The following is an 18,781-nucleotide window of genomic DNA, read 5'->3' as shown; positions in this document are numbered from 1 at the left end:
CTTAAAGTTTGTCTATAGGCATAATCACCCAAAAAAGCAGAAGTCAAAAGCTGTTCTCATATAAACATGCAGGCAATATAAGATAAGTTGTCCAAACAGAAGAAACAAGCCCATTGGAAAATATTCCAGGAACTTGATGAATGTTATGTAATCATGAGTTGGAAAGCTATCTATGTTGTTCCAAAGTTAGAAAGTCTAAAGAGAAATGTGCAAAACTTTCCCAAACTGCTTCAATGCAGCCATGCTTTAACCCAGGAACCTGTCATCGGGAACCGCAGCCGTTCGACAAATGTGATCTAAAGGCTATTTATCTAGTACACCTGATCCAACCGTAGTTGGCTACTTGAATCAGGTGTGCTTGTGTTGGAATAGATGACATAGCCTATGTGAAAGTGCTGGCTGAGGGTAATGTCACGTGTACCGGTTCGGAAACATTGTTTTAAACCATAACACTATGGAAATGATGGTGAGTAACACGAATGTATCACTTTCCAAATCAAAACATGAAGAGCAGCCTTAGGTGACCTGCTTCTGCGGCGCGCGTGTCATGACACGCGCAGCCGTGCAAAGACCATTCTCTCCCCTGGTGTATGGGCAGGCTATCAGACACCACGGAGGCTTCGATGTAGATGCAATGTGAAGAAGGGATTATTATCACTTGTCATTTATTCAGTAAAGTAACTGCAGTTTATGAATATACTATGCCTGTCGTATGTAGCCTATAGAATATACATATATTTTTGAGAGAGAATCCATTCAATGGAGATGTCTGGCGCAGCCTATGGACCATTATGTTAGAATATTGGACTTGGATTGGATTGATGTGTACTATGTACCATGTTCCTTTTCATTCTCTTATTATTTCAGTCTGATTAAAATTATGTACCGGATATCTGACTAGGCATCTTGCCACAAGGAAATGTGACATATCAGCATTTGTTTGTTTTTTTACAGAAATGTTTAAAGGTAACGGCGGAATGATCACGAGCGACTGTCTAGAAACACCTCTCCAGCAACATTATTTTGTTAAACATTTTTAAGATAATATTATTTTTGCTATGCTCTATTGCGCAGGCGTGCTGGCCGGGACGCTGTCACCACGCTTCGCTACATTATTGCGTGATTTAGCCTGTATGGGAGGAAAGTGAAGAAAACAGAACATTAAAATGCATAGGCAAAGTGGTCTGACGGCAGCGGAAGGATTTACTTGTGATCCTTAAAAATACATTGTGCCAACGAAGGATGTCAGGGACATCACATGTAGAATCGGCCGAAGGAGTAGTCTCCAAAGTTAAAGTCAAAAAGCAGATCAAGACTATCGTGAAGGATTTGGAGACCATACTGGGAGACTTGAGGGATGTAGCCAAGGAACTCAAAGAGGTTGGTGGAATAGGTTTCCTATAACTGGCTTATGTTTTGTGTTTTTTATTTGAGATGAACATTGTTTTGATTTAACGCAGGTATGTTTAGGGTATAGATTTTTTGCTGATTGGGAAAACGATTGTTCCATAATAAACATCTGAAGGCTCAGATATAATTAAGTCCATGGCCTATGCATTGCCCTTTCGTATGTGACCAAATATCTTATCAGTGAACATGAAAGACATAGGACACGTAGTATGTGCGAAGGATGACAACGCAGCTGCGCCTTAGTGCGTACACTGGGCTTTGATCATTTAAGTGCAAACATGTATCATGATTGATCACGTGTAGTTCACCGGTATGGTTTTGCATTTCATTTCATCATCTAAATGCAGTCTAGCCTACTGTTTTTATGATCATTGTCTCCTGTCAAATTATACAGCAGCTCTCTTCTCGATAGGCACCTTGTTACAGTATCAGGATTGTGTCAGCGCTGTCATTGTGTCTAAGTGATATACAATTGTTGGGAATATCAATTTTAGTGCATTCATTAATTTAACTCATACTATATTTGTTTTCTGTTGATTTCACACATTGATCCTTGTGGTCTTCCATCGTCCCTATAATGACACGCAATCTAACCTGCTTTGACGGGTGGATGTAGCCTACCTTGATGTTTGTACGAAAGGAACTGTCCGGCCTGCTGGTGCTGAAATCCCCGCCCTTTCACGACAGGTTGTCACTTTAGATGAAACCTACACTGTTCTTCTTAATTGATGGATGTAATGGATGGATACAAGACACACATTTCCTCTGACATAGTGATTCTCTTTCAACATTTTCAACAAGTATTTGAATTAAACACAATGTTATAGAAACATCAATCTGGTGCGGAAGGTAGCCTAGTGGTTAGAGCGTTGATCTAACCCAAAGGTTGCTAGATCGAATCCCCGAGCTGACAAGGTAAAAATCTGTTCTTCTGCCCCTGAACAAGGCAGTTAACCCACTGTTCCTAGGCCGTCATTGTAAATACGATTTTGTTTCTTAACTGACTTGCCTAGTTAAATAAAGGTTAAATAAGAAGTAAAAAATACAAATCAATATTCTATTTAGGAGAGTGTACACTATCTGTTAATCTAACAGCGCTACTAAAACAACCCACCTCGGGGATTGTCAGTTCATTGTCAAAGCCAATGTTTCAGTAAATCCCATTTAGATGCAGTATTTATCTAGTGCAACTCACACACTTGAATTATTGGATTCAAGCCTATGTTTAAGGGGAGCTGAACCCAGATGCTTGGCACAGAGAGAACTATCATGCCCCTAAGCATGTTGCAATGGATACTGTGACTCTCTTTTGTGTCCTACTAAATGATCCATTTAAGACTGCATGGAGATTTCACTCTACATGAGCTTTTAACCCAACCTCAGTTTTATATTCCATTAAATGTGGATATGCTGATATTACTTCACTAGCGTCAATTACTTAAAAATATAATGACTTTTAAAATGGTATACTATCTGGATACTGTTCTCAGACATGGTTTGGCAAAGTATTGGCTACCACTGAAATGTGAAATGATAGGCAACTTATATCTTAGGGTCTATCTCATAGGTCTTAATTAGTAGGTATTGTGTCAGTAATAGATTACAAAATAACAAGTAATTTCAGACTATCTCCATAATAGTGTTGAACATTGTGTATTTTTCTATATGCACATACACAAAGAGTAATCAAGGTTTATTTCTACTCAAAACTAGTAAACATGCCTAAGGGAAGATGTAGTCATTTGCTACAAAGAAATGTCTTTGCAATTTTCACTGCTTGTCCTGTAGGTATATTATTATCACCTCAACTATGAATGTATGGAGGGGCCAAGTATGTGCTTTCAACCATTTCAATTTCATCTTAATATGTCCACCACGTGCAAGAGCATACTCACAGAATTCATTGTTATATAAACTGATCATGTATGTTATCAAGTTAGTATTGCCAGAGGGTCTTGCTTTTGATTAAGAGTCTTCATACAGTTTGGTGTGTGTTCTTTTCATTGGACTATTATGGGTAGTTTCTAGTTTGCCCTTACCTTACAAATACGTCTAGCAAATTAATTAATCAAATACGACCAGCAATTAATCAGAGAATACTGTGTAATATTGTTGTGTTGCATGCGAATCTGGCTTGAGAGGACCATATGTCTACAAAGTTATTATAATAATTCATTAGTTTAAAGGCCAAAAAGCAGTTTTTATTTCCATATCAAATCATTTCTGGTAACAATTACCTTACTGTGATTGTTTTCAACTAAAATGGTCAAAAAGAAACAAAAATAGCTTCTCAGCAATGAGTAATTTCTCAAGCAAAAATGTTGCTAGGACTGTCTGCGAGTGGTCTGAGTGGGGAGGGGAAACGCAAGACTAGCTGTTATTGGAAGAGGTCTGAAACTCTCTTATTGGTCTATTAACTAATTAACCACCTGGTGATGTCACCAGGCAGGCCAAAACTCCATCCCACCAAAACAGGCAGAAATTTCAGGCAGACTTTTCAAACAGCTCTTACACTATAAGGACATTATCATCATTTTCACAATTTCACAATATTATTCCAACCGCATAGTGTGGAAATATACGTTATATACAGTGCCTTCAGAAAGTTTTTTTCTCACCCATCTACCCCCAAAACCCTATACCGACAAAGTGAAAACATGTTTTAGACATTTTTGCAAATTTATTGAAAATGAAATACAGAAATATCTAATTTACATACAGTACCAGTCAAAAGTTTGGACACACCTACTCTTTCAAAGGTTTTTCTTTATTTTTTACATTGTAGAATAATAGCGAAGACATCAAAATGATGAAATAACACATATTTAATCATGTAGTAACCAAAAAAGTGTTAAACATATCAAAATATATTTTAGATTTTAGATTCTTCAACGCTTTTACCTTGACGACAGCTTTGCACACTCTTGGTATTCTCTCAACCAGCTTCATGAGGAATGCTTTTCCAACAGTCTTGAAGGAGTTCTCACATATGCTGAGCACTCATTGGCTGCTTTTCCTTCACTCTGCGGTCCAACTCATCCCAAACCATCTCAACTGGGTTGAGGTCGGGTAAGTGTGGAGGCCAGATAATCTAATGCAGCACTCCATCACTCTCTTTCTTAGTCAAATAACGCTTACACAGCCTGGAGGTGTGTTTTGGTTCATTGTCCTGTTGAAAAACAAATGATAGTCCCACCACACGCAAACCAGATGAGATGGCGTATCGCTGCAGAATGCTGTGGATGCCATGCTGGTTAAGTGTGTCTTGAATTCTAAATAAATCACAGACAGTGTCACCAGCAAAGCACCCCCACACCATAACACCTCCTCCCCCACGCTTCATGGTGGGAACCACACATGCGGAGATAATCCGTTCACCTACTCTGCGTCTCACAAAGACACGCTGGTTGGAACCAAAAATGTCAAATTTGGACGCATCAGACCAAAGGACAGATTTCCACCGGTCTAATATCCATTGCTGGTGTTTCTTGGCCCAAGCATGTCTCTTCTTATTATTGAGTAGTGGTTTCTTTGCAGCAATTCGACCATGAAGGCCTGATTTACGCAGTCTCCTCTGAACAGTTGATGTTGAGATGTGTCCGTTACTTGAACTCTATGAAGCATTTATTTGGGCTGCAATCTGAGGCTGGTAACTCTAATGAACTTATCCTCTGCAGCAGAGGTATCTCTAGGTCTTCCTTTCCTGTGGCGGTCCTCATGAGAGCCAGCTTCATCATACCGCTTGATGGTTTTTGCGACTGCATGTGAATAAACTTTCAAAGTTCTTGACATTTTTCAGATTGACTGACCTTCATGTCTTAAGGTAATGATGGACTGTCGTTTCTCTTTGCTTATTTCAGCTGTTCTTGCCATAATATGGACTTGGTCTTTTACCAGATAGGGCTATCTTCTGTATATCACCTCTACCTTGTCACAACACAACTGATTGGCTCATTAAGAAAGAAAGAAATTCCACAAATGAACTTTTAACAAGGCACACCTGTTAATTTAAATGCATTCCCAGTGACTACCTCATGAAGCTGGTTGAGAGAATGCCAAGAGTGTGCAAAGCTGTCCTCAAGGCAAAGGTTGGCTACTTTGAAGAATCTCAAATATAATTTTTTGGGGATTTGTTGAACATTTACTACATGATTCCATGTGTCATTTTATAGTTTGATTTCTTCACTATTATTCTACAGTGTAGAAAATAGTAAAAATAAAGAAAAACCCTGGAATGAGTAGGTGTGTCCAAACCTTTAACTGTAAGTATACATGTTAGAATCACCATTGCCAGCGATTACAGCTGGGAGTCCTTCTGGTTATGTTTTTAAGAGCTTTGCACACCCAGATTGCACAATATTAGTACTTTTGTTTTTCAAGCTCTTTCAAGTTGGTTGTTGATCATTGCTAAACAGCCATTTTCAAGTCTTGCCATAGATTTTGAAGATGATTTCAGTCAAAACTGTAAGTAGGCCACTCAGGAACATTCAATGTCGTCTTGGTAAGCAACTCCATTGTATATTTGGCCTTGTGTTTCTTGGCCTTGAATTTGTCTCCCAGTGTCTGTTGGAAGGCAGACTGAACCAGGTTTTCCTCTAGGATTTTACCTGTGCTTAGCTCTATTCTGTTTCTTTTTATCCTAAAAAAACAACTCCCTGGTCCTTGCCGATGGCAAGCATACCCATAACATGATGCAGCCACCACCATGCTTGAAAATATGAAGAGTGGTATTCAGTGATGTGTTATGTTGGATTTGCCCAAAACATAACGCTTTGTATTCAGGACATAAAGTACATTTCTTTGCCACATTTTTTGCAGTATTACTTTAGTGCCTTATTGCAAACAGGGTGCATGTTTTGGAATACTTTCTTTCTGTAGAGGCTTCCTTCTTTTCACTCTGTCATTTCGGTTAGTATTGTAAAGTGAATACTATGCTGTTGATCCATCCTCAGTCTCCTATCACAGCCATTAAACTCTGTAACTGTTTTAAAGTCACCTTTGGCCTCATGGTAAAATCTCTGAGCGGTTTCCTTCCTCTCCGCATGCTGAGTTAGGAAGGACGCCTGTTTCTTTGTAGTGACTGGGGGTATTGATGAACCATCCAAAGTGTAATTAATAACTTCACCATGTTCAAAGGGATATTCAATGTCTGCTTTAAGATTTTTACCCATCTACCAATATGCGCCCTTCTTTGCGAGGCATTGGGAAAATCTCCCTGGTCTTTGTGATTGGATCTGTGTTTGAAATTCACTGCAAGACTGAGGGACCTTATAATTGTATGTGTGGGGTACAGAGATGAGGTAGTCATTCAAAAATCATGTTAAACACTACAATTGCACACAGAGTGAGTCCATGTAACTTATTATGTGACTTGTTAGGCAAATGTTTACTCCTGAACTTATTATAACAAAGGGGTTGAATACTTATTGACTCAAAAAATGTCAGCTTTGTAAAAATGTCTAAAAACAAAATTCCACTTGTACATTATGGGGTATTGTGTGTAGGCCAGTGACACAAAATCCCAATTTAATCAATTTTAAATTCAACACAACAAAATGTGGAAAATGTGTGAATACTTTCTGAAGGCACTGTAAAACAAGTTTTTGACTGCAGTGGGCCTTTATAACGCCCTAGAGTCGATGTCTATGTCTCATTCTACCGCATCCACCAATGACGGCCTTCCGCATCTGCGGTGGAAGGTGGCCGAGCTACAGCGGTGTTTGTCAGACCATGAGACATCCCAAAAATTGGTCTTCTCACGAAAACGTATGTAGTAGCGTCCAAACTGTTTGGCTACATATGAATATGCCTCTATGAAAAGGTGAGACTCTGACGAACACATACATGTCAGTTGTTTTGCTGACAGGTGTACAAAATTGAGGGCACCGCCATGCAATCTCCATAGACAAACATTGGCAGTAGAATGACCATACTGAAGAGCTCAATTACTTTTAACGTGGCACCGCCTTAGGATGCCACCTTTACAATAAGTCAGTTCGTCAAATTTCTGCCCTGCTATAGCAGCCCCGGTCAACTGTAAGTGCTGTTATTGTGAAGTGGAAACGTCTAGGAGCAACAAAGGCTCAGCTGCGAAGTGGTAGGCCACACAAGCCCACAGAACATGATCGCCGAGTGTTAAAGCGCATAATGCGTAAAAATAGTCAGTCCTCAGTTGTAACACTCCCTACCGAGTTCCAAATTGCCTCTGAAAGCAACATCATCTGTTCGTCGGGAGCTTCATTAAGTGGGATTCCATGGTAGAGCAGCCGCACACAAATCTAAGATCAGCATGCGCAATGCCTGCGTCGGCTGGAGTGGTGTAAAGCTCGCCGCCATTGGACTCAGTGGAAACACGCTCTCTGCAGTGAAGAATCACGCTTCACCATCTCACAGTCCGACAGACGAATCTGGGTTTGGCAGATGCCAGGAGAACGCTACCTGCCCCAATGTATAGTGCCAACTGTAAAGTTTGGTAGAGGAGGAATAATTATCTGGGGCTGTTTTTTATGGTTCGGGCTAGGCCCCTTAGTTCCAGTGAAGGGAAATCTTAATGCTACAGCCTACAATGACATTCTAGACGAGTCTGTGCTTCCATCTTTATGGCATCAGTTTGGGGAAGGCTCTTTCCTGTTTCAGCATGACAGTGCACAAAGCGAGGTCCATTCAGAAATAGTTTGTCGAGATCGGTGTGGAAGAACTTGACTGGCCTGCACAGAGCCCTGACCTCAACCCCATCGAACACCTTTGTGATGGATTGGAACGCCAACTGTGAGCCAAGCCTAATCGCCCAACATCAGTGCCCAACCTCAGTGATACTCTTGTGGCTGAAAGGAAGCAAGTCCCTGCAGCAATGATCCAACATCTAGTGGAAAACCTTCCCAGAAGAATGGAGGCTGTTATAGCAAAGGGGGGACCAACTCCATATTAATGCCCATGATTATGGAATGAGATGTTGGACGAGCAGGTGTCCACATACTGTTGGTCATGTAGTGTATATCTATATGGAAGTAGTTCAGTGCAAAAGAAAAAGGGGGTAAATATGGGTAAAAAAAATACAAATAATTTCTGTATCTTTCTTATGTCTCTCAGCTATAGGACAGACACTTTAAAACAAAATTCCTTTGTATAAATTTTTTGGACTATGTATGAATCTGTTATTCAATGTGTTTCTATGGGCTAATAGCAGTAAGGCCAAATTCAATATTTCATCAAATATTTTTTTTATATAGAGTATATAGAGTATATATTTTTTTGTTTGTTATATACCTAAAGGGGTCCTAAAACTCAAAATCAAATAGCTAAATGATCCTTGGTATGACCATCTTAAAACAATTCCATATGTTAGCCTAGTAGAAGCTCCCTCCCCCTGCCTAACTATTTACTAACCAGGTTGGACAACAACAAGTGCTTCATACAGTAACATTTTGGCTGCTGCTGTATTTTCTACTCTATTAGTCTGTTATATTTCAATGTCTGTCAAACTAAATATGTACTGTCCTCCTTTTCCTTTTCTCCTGGTGCAGGTTGTGCATGAGATCGACTCCCTCACGTGTGACCTACAGCTGGAGGAGGAAATGACAGACAGTTCCAAGACAGACACCCTGAACAGCAGCTCTAGCAGCACCACCACCACCACCACAGCCTCCAGCATTGACAAGATCAAGATCGCCATCTTTAGGCCCCCGTCTGTCAGCCACGCCATCCTGACCGTGATGAAGAAGCCCCACCCTCCGCTGCCCCCTCCCAGGCTGACACCTATCAAAGCAGAGGAGCACAACAAGAACCCACTATCAGGGAGCCTACTAGCCAAGGCTAACGGGACTCTTATGCGTAATGGTGTTTTCCCAGGGAAGCCAAACAGAGACTTATCATACTGCATCTCTAATAGTACAAAGGAAGAGAGAGGACTTATGCCTATGCCTTTGCTACGGCATGAAAAGACCAAATGCCCTCAGGCAACCCGGGAGAGGGTCCGATTCAGTGAAAAGGTCCAGTATCACGGGTACTGCCCTGACTGTGACCTGCAATATGACGTTGACAACACAGATATGCACTTACAGCCAGAATTTACTGATGACATGAGCCCTGTCCATCAGTGTTCCTCCTCCTCACCACCATCCCAGCTCATGTTAGAAAATGGCGGCCTCAGTGTCAGCCATAGTTTCCCACCTACAAAACTGCCTTGTGTGTCTCATTCTAACCCTTCCCTGAAACCACAGAAAACCATCCTTCGAAAATCAACCACCACAACGGTTTGATGTTAATCACCCTTAATTTAAATATTTCTAAATAATTTATAGTGTTTTCTATTTCATGAGCACTTTCTACTCCAGTCAAACGTGGATTATCTAAACGATGAGGGAAAAAAAGCACTAGAAGACTTGGCCATGAGCTCAGAAATGCACAAGGAGAGAATAAACGGTGAGGTGAGTGAGTGGCATCTAACAACTGTGCTGCTAGTGTAAGGGTTTGGCAGGATTGGTTTGAGAGATGTGAAATAACATTGTATCATTTTTTTAAAGGGATTTTTTAGAAACAAGAAGCTGTGTTAGAACATGTCATTCATTTATGCTCTGGGTTAAACAACAAATCAAGCTTGCCTCAAATCCGACCGCTGACCCAAATATTCTCCAGTACACCTCTGTGTACAGGGCTGAGACAGTAATACAATAATGGCATATAGTATCTCTTGTCACCCGATATTGCTTCACTGCCATACTTCACTTTTTGAGATGGGGAGGGTGTCACACTACTGAATCTAGAGCAACATCTACTGGTGGCTTAGGTTATAGGAAGATGTCAAATAAATATAGTCACATTGAGTTTAGCTTGTGAAGACAAACCATGTCAAATCTCCCATGGTGGACTGAACAGACACTATTCAAAAGTGTTTAACCTCAGATGTTTTGAGGTTAAATCTTAGTTAGATGGTTTACCATTCAACATATGCTGGTATTTTAATCTTAATTTACCATACATTTATAGAACTGTAATTAAACAGTAGTGGCCGTGTGTGGTGCTTTATTATGTTATCGTGTCATTCAGAAAGGAATGATCAAAAGGGTATGAAAGCACAAAGCATTTCAGTGCTTTGGAAGGGAACAAATTAGGCATACCCTGGAGGTGGATGGAAATAGTAGCACCTTCTACTAGCAAGCCTTCTAATGAGCAGGATTAGGCTATTACTGTGCTGATAACACTATTTCATACTGCCTTTGTACCAACACAAATGTTGACAATGCTCTAAAGTAGACATGGGAAAGCGATGTGTGTGTAAAATGTGTGTGAGTCTGTGTGAACAAAGACATAAAGTGGGATGTGAACGCTGCTGAGATTCAATGCATGATGTCTTTGCTCTCATGGACAAGCTTACTAACCCGCATTCAACATTTAGATAGGGATTGGTGCTTATTCAAGCATTTTAAATAAACAGAAACATGAAAAAAATGTAACAAACATGAGGAATGCCATGAAGGATGTAGCGATATCAGCTTATGCCCTGCAGGCTTGCTTCGCCCGGTCGCATTGTGGATGAGATTAGTAAAAAACATTTTATTCTGGAGAAATAAAATAAATGTGTTAACCTTCATCAAGTAGTACAGCTCTATGTATGTCATATTGAATACTAACAAATTAAGAACAATTCCCTTGAAATACATAAATGCATAAATGTACTAAAAGGAAATGGGCATTGTAGGGTGATCAGAAAAGACTTCCACCAGTGTGCCCACAGCAGAACTATATATAGAGATATCTATCGCAATGATGAATCCCACCCACCCAGCTACAGTACATGTTCTGCATGTGCCTGTGGGTGGGAAACTATTCTGGAAATTTAGAATGCTGGTGTAAAACTTATTGTGCAAAACTCTAACATCCATTGAGCTGATGGTTAAAGATTCTGCGTGACATCATCGCTTGCCGACCTGGCAAAGAGGAATATGCATAAATGTGACACAATTACAGTTGTTCCAATGAACAATTAGCTATCATACAATTAGCTATCATACAATTAGCTATCATACAATTAGCTATCATACTCTTCCATATCGTACTACAGTTCCAGACACAATTGTTGATATACTCAACATGTATCACTTGGTTAGGTCTTTCATTTCAATTGGATACATGCTTCCTAAATTGAAATAAAGTGAAAAGACATTAAACAAAATGGAAAATGAAATATGGCAAGACAGTTTTGTTCCAGAGGCGTTCCATCTATAATGGAGATATCAAAATAGTGCTCACCTACAGTACATTATCAAAACATCAGAGTGCTAATAATACATCTCATACATATTAGGAGAGAGAGAGAGAGGGCGTGTTTGAGAAAGTTGTGAAGCAATGTTAATCTAAAATTATTATGCTTCTTTGGAGAATATTAAAAGGAGAGACATCAGATTATTATGCTCCTTTAGAGACTATTAAAAGGAGAGACATCAGATTATTATGCTCCTTTGGAGACTAAAATGAGAGACATCAGATTATTATGCTCCTTTAGAGACTATTAAAAGGAGAGACATCAGATTATTATGCTCCTTTGGAGACTAAAATGAGAGACATCAGATTATTATGCTCCTTTGGCGACTAAAAGGAGAGACATCAGATTATTATGCTCCTTTGGAGACTATTAAAAGGAGAGACATCAGATTATTATGCTCCTTTGGAAACTAAAAGGAGAGACATCAGATTATTATGCTCCTTTGGCGACTAAAAGGAGAGACATCAGATTATTATGCTCCTTTTGAGACTATTAAAAGGAGAGACATCAGATTATTATGCTCCTTTGGAGACTAAAAGGAGAGACATCAGATTATTATTCTCCTTTGGAGACTAAAATGAGAGACATCAGATTATTATGCTCCTTTGGCGACTAAAAGGAGAGATATCAGATTATTATGCTCCTTTGGAGACTATTAAAAGGAGAGACATCAGATTATTATGCTCCTTTGGAGACTATTAAAAGGAGAGACATCAGATTATTATGCTCCTTTGGAGACTATTAAAAGGAGAGACATCAGATTATTATGCTCCTTTGGAGACTATTAAAAGGAGAGACATCAGATTATTATGCTCCTTTGGAGACTAAAAGGAGAGACATCAGATTATTATGCTCCTTTTGAGACTATTAAAAGGAGAGACATCAGATTATTATGCTCCTTTGGAGACTAAAAGGAGAGACATCAGATTATTATGCTCCTTTAGAGACTATTAAAAGGAGAGACATCAGATTATTATGCTCCTTTTGAGACTAAAAGGAGAGACATCAGATTATTATGCTCCTTTGGAAACTAAAAGGAGAGACATCAGATTATTATGCTCCTTTAGAGACTATTAAAAGGAGAGACATCAGATTATTATGCTCCTTTTGAGACTAAAAGGAGAGACATCAGATTATTATGCTCCTTTAGAGACTATTAAAAGGAGAGACATCAGATTATTATGCTCCTTTTGAGACTAAAAGGAGAGACATCAGATTATTATGCTCCTTTGGAAACTAAAAGGAGAGACATCAGATTATTATGCTCCTTTGGAAACTAAAAGGAGAGACATCAGATTATTATGCTCCTTTGGAGACTATTAAAAGGAGAGACATCAGCTGCATCTCCTTTTTTAAGATAAACAATATTGCAATTGGGACTTGTTTGTTTTTCAAATGGTGATACAGCTGTACAGCTCTACACTCAAGAATTTGTCAAGTGGAAGAATTGGTCAAGAGACTATGAAGAATGTACGAAACACACACAGTTCCTCTGTCTGACACTTAAAATGCAGAAGATGTTATGTCACCCAGAAACTGTAAAGAAAGGGACAGTATCAACATTTTATTATAATGTGTAATCACCATTGAAGTAATCCATTTGAATTTGATGATTAGATAAAGATATTTAGTCAAAGTACAAGGCATTCAAGTTGACCAACATCTATCTGTGAGTTAGAAAGTGTAAGGTTCCAACCACATACTGGATTATTGATGTTGGCTATTATGGTGTAGCTGCATGCACATCAAAAACATAAGAGAATTCACAATGTACTATTTTGTTCACAATCCTTGTGATTTTATGAACAAATACGTTTAATGTAACCTTGAATGCACTGAAAGGAATTGTGCAATAATGTTCTGACCAAAAAAACATCCCCATCCTTTTATTTGAATTGTGGTCATGTTCTTTTTTAATCTGTTCATTCCCATGCTACTGCTGTTATGCAAGTTCAATTGCATTTCCCTCTTCCTATCAGAATGCTCACATTAATGTGTTTTCCTTGTTTCCCCTGCAGGTCCTTCTGGGTAAAAGTGGAAACAGCCTTTACTGACATGAAACGGATCAATTTTGGTTCATCATACAGTCACTGAGAACGAGGCTCCCTACCTTTGACAGAATACCAGATCCTCTGAGCCAAGGCCAAATAATTAATCCTCATAGAGAATTGGAAGACATAGTAGCACAGTTTTATTCATGGGAGAAGCATGGTAAAAGTTAAAATGTAATGCAAACATAAGATGAAAACATTGCATCCAAATGTGACTGGTTCATTTACAATTGAAATGGAGATTCTATGTATAATTATAGGCAGTGGAATTACTGATGTCCCCAGCATTCTGAGAACTCTTCAAGGGTGGGAAGTCTGCTTATAGCAGACATTCCTATTGAAAGTGTGTGAGAGAGAGAGAGAGAGAGAGAGAGAGAGAGAGAGAGAGAAACCAAACCATGTTCATGTTACTTTTTTATGACATAATTTGAACAAGAACAGTTCATAATTGTATGTGTTGGTTACAGGTTTTTGTGAATTGTGAGATATTAGACATAAACAGCCAGTAAAATCTGCTGGTCAAGATTTGTTGATCTGCAGTGACTGCTCTTAATATACAGGAACATGAAATACGTACATGTGTCATATTGAAAATCCAACATACAATATGAGGCAAGTTAAATGGCTAAAATATAGGAATTGAGGATGTTCACTAATTTGTGTTCGGAATGCTTTGTTGAGTGTATAGAAATCTATGTATGATCAATGTCATACAAGTTGCTCGCAAAGATATGGCATGCACTTAAAGAAAGAATAACTTGCATTACATTTTATTTGTATATATTTATATATTTATAAAACATTTCTACAGAGATTGTAACATTTAAAAAGAGGATATTTTTTTTATTCCGTGGGATGAAAGGCGTGTTTTAAAGAAGGCTGTCATTCTTCTGAAAGTACATGCGTTTCTGCAGGGCATATCTGGATCATTTATTTCTATAGTGAGAGAGTATATATATATATATATAAACACATTATTGTTATGGTATAGGGGTGGAAAAAATTGTGTAAAATGTGAAAGCAAACTAGATTAAACCAAATACATTGTTGTGCTTATCAGAGGAGGCATGATAATGAATGAACGCATGACTGATTCTTTTTCCACTTCCTCCTGTCATCGCTGTGGTCTGCTATGCATTTCCTAGAGAGGCTGTTAGGACCTGCTGCCCCTTCCACCAACTGGAGTGCACCTCACTTCGGCCCACCCTTAGTCGATGCAGACTTTGTGACTGTGTTTTCTCTGGAAAAAAAACATTGTCAATGACGTGTTGGGGAAACAATGTCCACATCTTTGGACATCATTTGCACTTTGCACTTATGTTAGTCTTTATACCTTGTTTTTCCTTTAACATGTTAATTACAGAATCATTTCAAGTATGTGTTGATTGTGTTGATTTGAAATGGCAATGCCTCCTTCTAAAGCTATTTGAAAGGTCAATGACCTATATCACCCCGCTGTAAGTCAAATGAAAAAGTTAGTATTAACGCTCATCCAAGCTAGTGCTACTGTCATTATCTCAGATTTTCAGTGAGAGTCAAAAACCTATTTCAAAGTGAACGAACATAAGAGGCAAAAGGAAGACAATTGATATCTGGGCTCCTGAGTGGCGCAGCAGTCTAAGGCACTGTATCTCAGTGCAAGAGGGGTCACTGCAGTTCCTGGTTCGAATCCAGGCTGCATCTCATCCGACCGTGATTGGGAGTCCATAGGGTGGCGCACAATTGGCTCAGCGTCATCCGGGTTTGGCTGGGCTAGGCTGTCACTGTAAATAAGAATTTGTTCTTAACTGACTTGCCTGGTTAAATAAAAAAAATGTAATCATTGTACCATGTAAGTCCCAAGTAGCCGAAGACATTCAATGTAAAAAAAAAAAAAAAAACATGGAATGAATAGAATTATAATACCCATTTGGAATCAAAGGAACTGGGTCAAATAGATCCCTCTGACTTTGGTCTACCTTTGTTCAAGAGCCCCAGCTGTTGCTAGAGCAGATTTTTCTGCAACTCAGAGATGACTGGAGGCACACGTCCAGAGGTGTCACCCATGATACTACACTGTGTAAGGAAACGTAGTTGGCTAAGCTACACTATATAGACACATGTATGTGGACACCCCTTCAAATTAGTGGATTCAGCTATTTCAGCCACACCCGTTGCTGACAGGTGTATAAAATTGAGCACACAGCCATGCAATCTCCATAGACAAACATTGGCAGTATAATGGAGAGCTCAGTGACTTTCAAAGTGGCACCGTCATAGGATGCCACCTTTCCAACAAGTCAGTTTGTCAAATTTCTGCCCTGCTAGAGCTGCCCTGGTCAACTGTAAGTGATGTTATTGTGAAGTGGAAACCTCTAGGAGTAACAACGGCTCAGCCGCGAAGTGGTAGGCCACACAAGCTCACAGAATGGGATCGCTGAGTGCTGAGGCGCGCAAAGCGTAAAAATCGTCTGTCCTCCGTTGCAACACTCACTACCGAGTTCCAAACTGCCTCTGGAAGCAACGTCAGCACAATAACTGTTTGTCAGGAGCTTCATGAAATGGGGTTCTATGGCCAAGCAGCTGCACACAAGCCTAAGATCACCATGCGCCAAGCGTCGGCTGGAGTGGTGTAAAGCTCGCCGCCATTGGACTCTGGAGCAGTGGAAACGCGTTCTCTGGAGTGATGAATCCTACTACACCGGCTCTGATGCTCGTCGGATGTGGCAGGGCTTGAAAAATATTACGGACTACAGCCGCGAGCTGCCCAGTGACGCGAGCCTATCAGATGAGCTAAATGCCTTTTATGCTCGCTTCGAGGCAAGCAACACTGAAGCATGCATGAGAGCACCAGCTGTTTCAGACAACTGTGTGATCCCGCTCTCCGTAGCCGGTGTGAGCAAGACCTTTAAACAGGTCAACATTCACAAAGCCGCGGGGCCAGGCGGATTACCAGGACGTGTACTCAAAGCATGAGCAAACCAACTGGCAAGTGTCTTCACTGACATTTTCAACCTCTCCCTGACCGAATCTGTAATACCTACATGTTTCAAACAGACCACCATAGTCCCTGTGCCCAAGAAAGCGAAGGTAACCTGCCTAAATGACTACCACCCCGTAGCACTCACGTCGGTAGCCATGAAGTGCTTTGAAAGGCTGGTCATGGCTCACATCAACAGCATCCTCCCGGACACCCTAGACCCACTCCAATTCACATACCACCCCAACAGTTCCACAGATGACGCAATCTCAATCACACTCCACACTGCCCTTTCCCACCTGGACAAAAGGAACACCTTTGTGAGAATGCTGTTCATTGACTACAGCTCAGCGTTCAACACCATAGTGCCCCCGAAGCTCATCACTAAGCTAAAGACACTGGGACTAAACACCTCCCTCTGCAACTGGATCCTTGACTTACTGACTGGCCATCCCCAGGTTGTAAGGGTAGGCAACAACACATGTGCCACACTGATCCTCAACACTGGGGGGCCCTCAGGGGTGCGTGCTCAGTCCCTTCCTGTACTCCCTGTTCACTTACGACTGTGTGGTCAAGCACGACTCCAACACCATCATTAAGTTTGCTGACGACACAACAGTGGTAGACCTGATCACCGACAACGATGAGACAGCCTATAGGGTGGAGGTCAGAGACCTGGCAGTGTTGTGCCAGGACAACAACCTCTCCCTCAATGTGAGCAAGACAAAGGAGCTGATCGTGGACTATAGGAAAAGGAGGGCCGAACAGGCCCCCATTAACATCGACAGGGCTGAAGTGGAGCGGGTTGAGCGTTTCAAGTTCCTTAGTGTCCACATCACCAAAGAACTATCATGGTCCAAACCCACCAAGACATTTGTGAAGAGGGCACGACAACAGCCTCAGGAGACTGAGGGGGGAAAAAGTTCTACAAAAGTTCAAAAAGTTCTACAGCTGCACCATCGAGAGCATCCTGACCGGTTGCATCACCGCCTGGTATGGCAACTGCTCGACATCTGACCCTACAGTGGGTAGTGCGTACGGCCCAGTACATAACTGGGGCCAAGCTTCCTGACATCCAGGACCTATATACTAGGCAGTGTCAGAGGAAGGCCCAAAAAATTGTCAAAGACTCCAGTCACCCAAAGACTCCAGTCACCGCACGGCAAGCGGTACCGGAGCACCAAGTCTAGGACCAAAAGGCTCCTTAACACCTTCTATCCCCAAGCCTAAGACTGCTGAACAATTATTGTATATAGCTTCATTGTTATTATGTAATTTTATTGTGTAACTTTTTTTACATTCGTTTGTTTAGTAAATATTTTCTTACTTCTATTTCTTGAACTGCATTGTTGGTTAAGGGCTTGTAAGTAAGCATTTCAGAGTAAGGTCTACACCTGTTGTATTCAGTGCATGTGACAAATACATTTGATTTGATTTGATTTGAATCACGCTTCACTATCTGGTAGTCCGACAGACGAATCTGGGTTTAGCGGATGCCAGGAGAACGCTACCTGCCCCAATGCAAAGTGCCAACTGTAAAGTTTGATGGAGGAGGAATAATTATCTGGGGCTGTTTTTTATGGTTCGGGCCCCTTCGTTCCAGTGAAGGGAAATCTTAACGCTACAGCATACAATGACATTCTATACAATTCTGTGCTTCCAACTTTGTGGCATCAGTATGACAATGCCCCCATGCACAAAGCGAGGTCCATATAGAAATGGTTTTGTCGAGATTGGTGTGGAAGAACAGGGCCTGCACACAGACCTGACCTCAACCCCATCGAACACCTTTGTGATGAATTGGAAAGCCCACTGCGAGCCAGGCCTAATCGCCCAACATCCGTGCCCGACCTCACTAATGCGCGTAGTTGAATGGAAGCAAGTCCCTGCAGAAATGTTCCAATATCTAATGGAAAGCCTTCCCAGATTAGTGGAGTCTGTTATAGCAGCAAAGGGGGACCAACTCCATATTAATGCCCATGATTTTGGAATGAGCTGTTCGACCAGCAGGTATCCACATACTGTTGCTCATGTAGTGAATATTAACACCTTATTGTTTTACTGTCAATGGGTCAAAAGCAAAACGAGTCCAGAAACAAC

General features: G+C 40.6%; 1 protein-coding gene across 1 annotated transcript; it reads left to right on the top strand.

Annotated features, from left to right (window-relative positions):
* Positions 1-980: 980 nt before the first annotated feature.
* prr16 (proline rich 16) lies at positions 981-9,807 on the top strand. Its single transcript, XM_045706952.2, has 2 exons — positions 981-1,380; positions 8,934-9,807. Exons 1-2 carry the CDS (start codon positions 1,243-1,245, stop codon positions 9,666-9,668), a joined length of 873 nt encoding a protein of 290 aa, XP_045562908.1. The 5' UTR covers positions 981-1,242; the 3' UTR covers positions 9,669-9,807.
* The last annotated feature ends 8,974 nt before the right edge of the window (positions 9,808-18,781 follow it).

The sequence above is a fragment of the Salmo salar genome, chromosome 24 (assembly GCF_965601325.2).
Source record: "Salmo salar chromosome 24, fSalSal1, whole genome shotgun sequence".
Lineage (NCBI taxonomy): Eukaryota > Metazoa > Chordata > Actinopteri > Salmoniformes > Salmonidae > Salmo > Salmo salar.
The sequence above is the reverse complement of the archived record's forward strand: the minus strand, read 5'-3'. Positions and strand labels throughout refer to the sequence as shown.

Bases quoted from the DNA above. Each gene is read 5' to 3' on its own strand.
- prr16 (XM_045706952.2), top strand. From the start codon at position 1,243: ATGTCAGGGACATCACATGTAGAATCGGCCGAAGGAGTAGTCTCCAAA. The intron at 1,381-8,933 runs GTTGGTGGAATA...CTCCTGGTGCAG, and splicing joins TAGCCAAGGAACTCAAAGAG to GTTGTGCATGAGATCGACTC.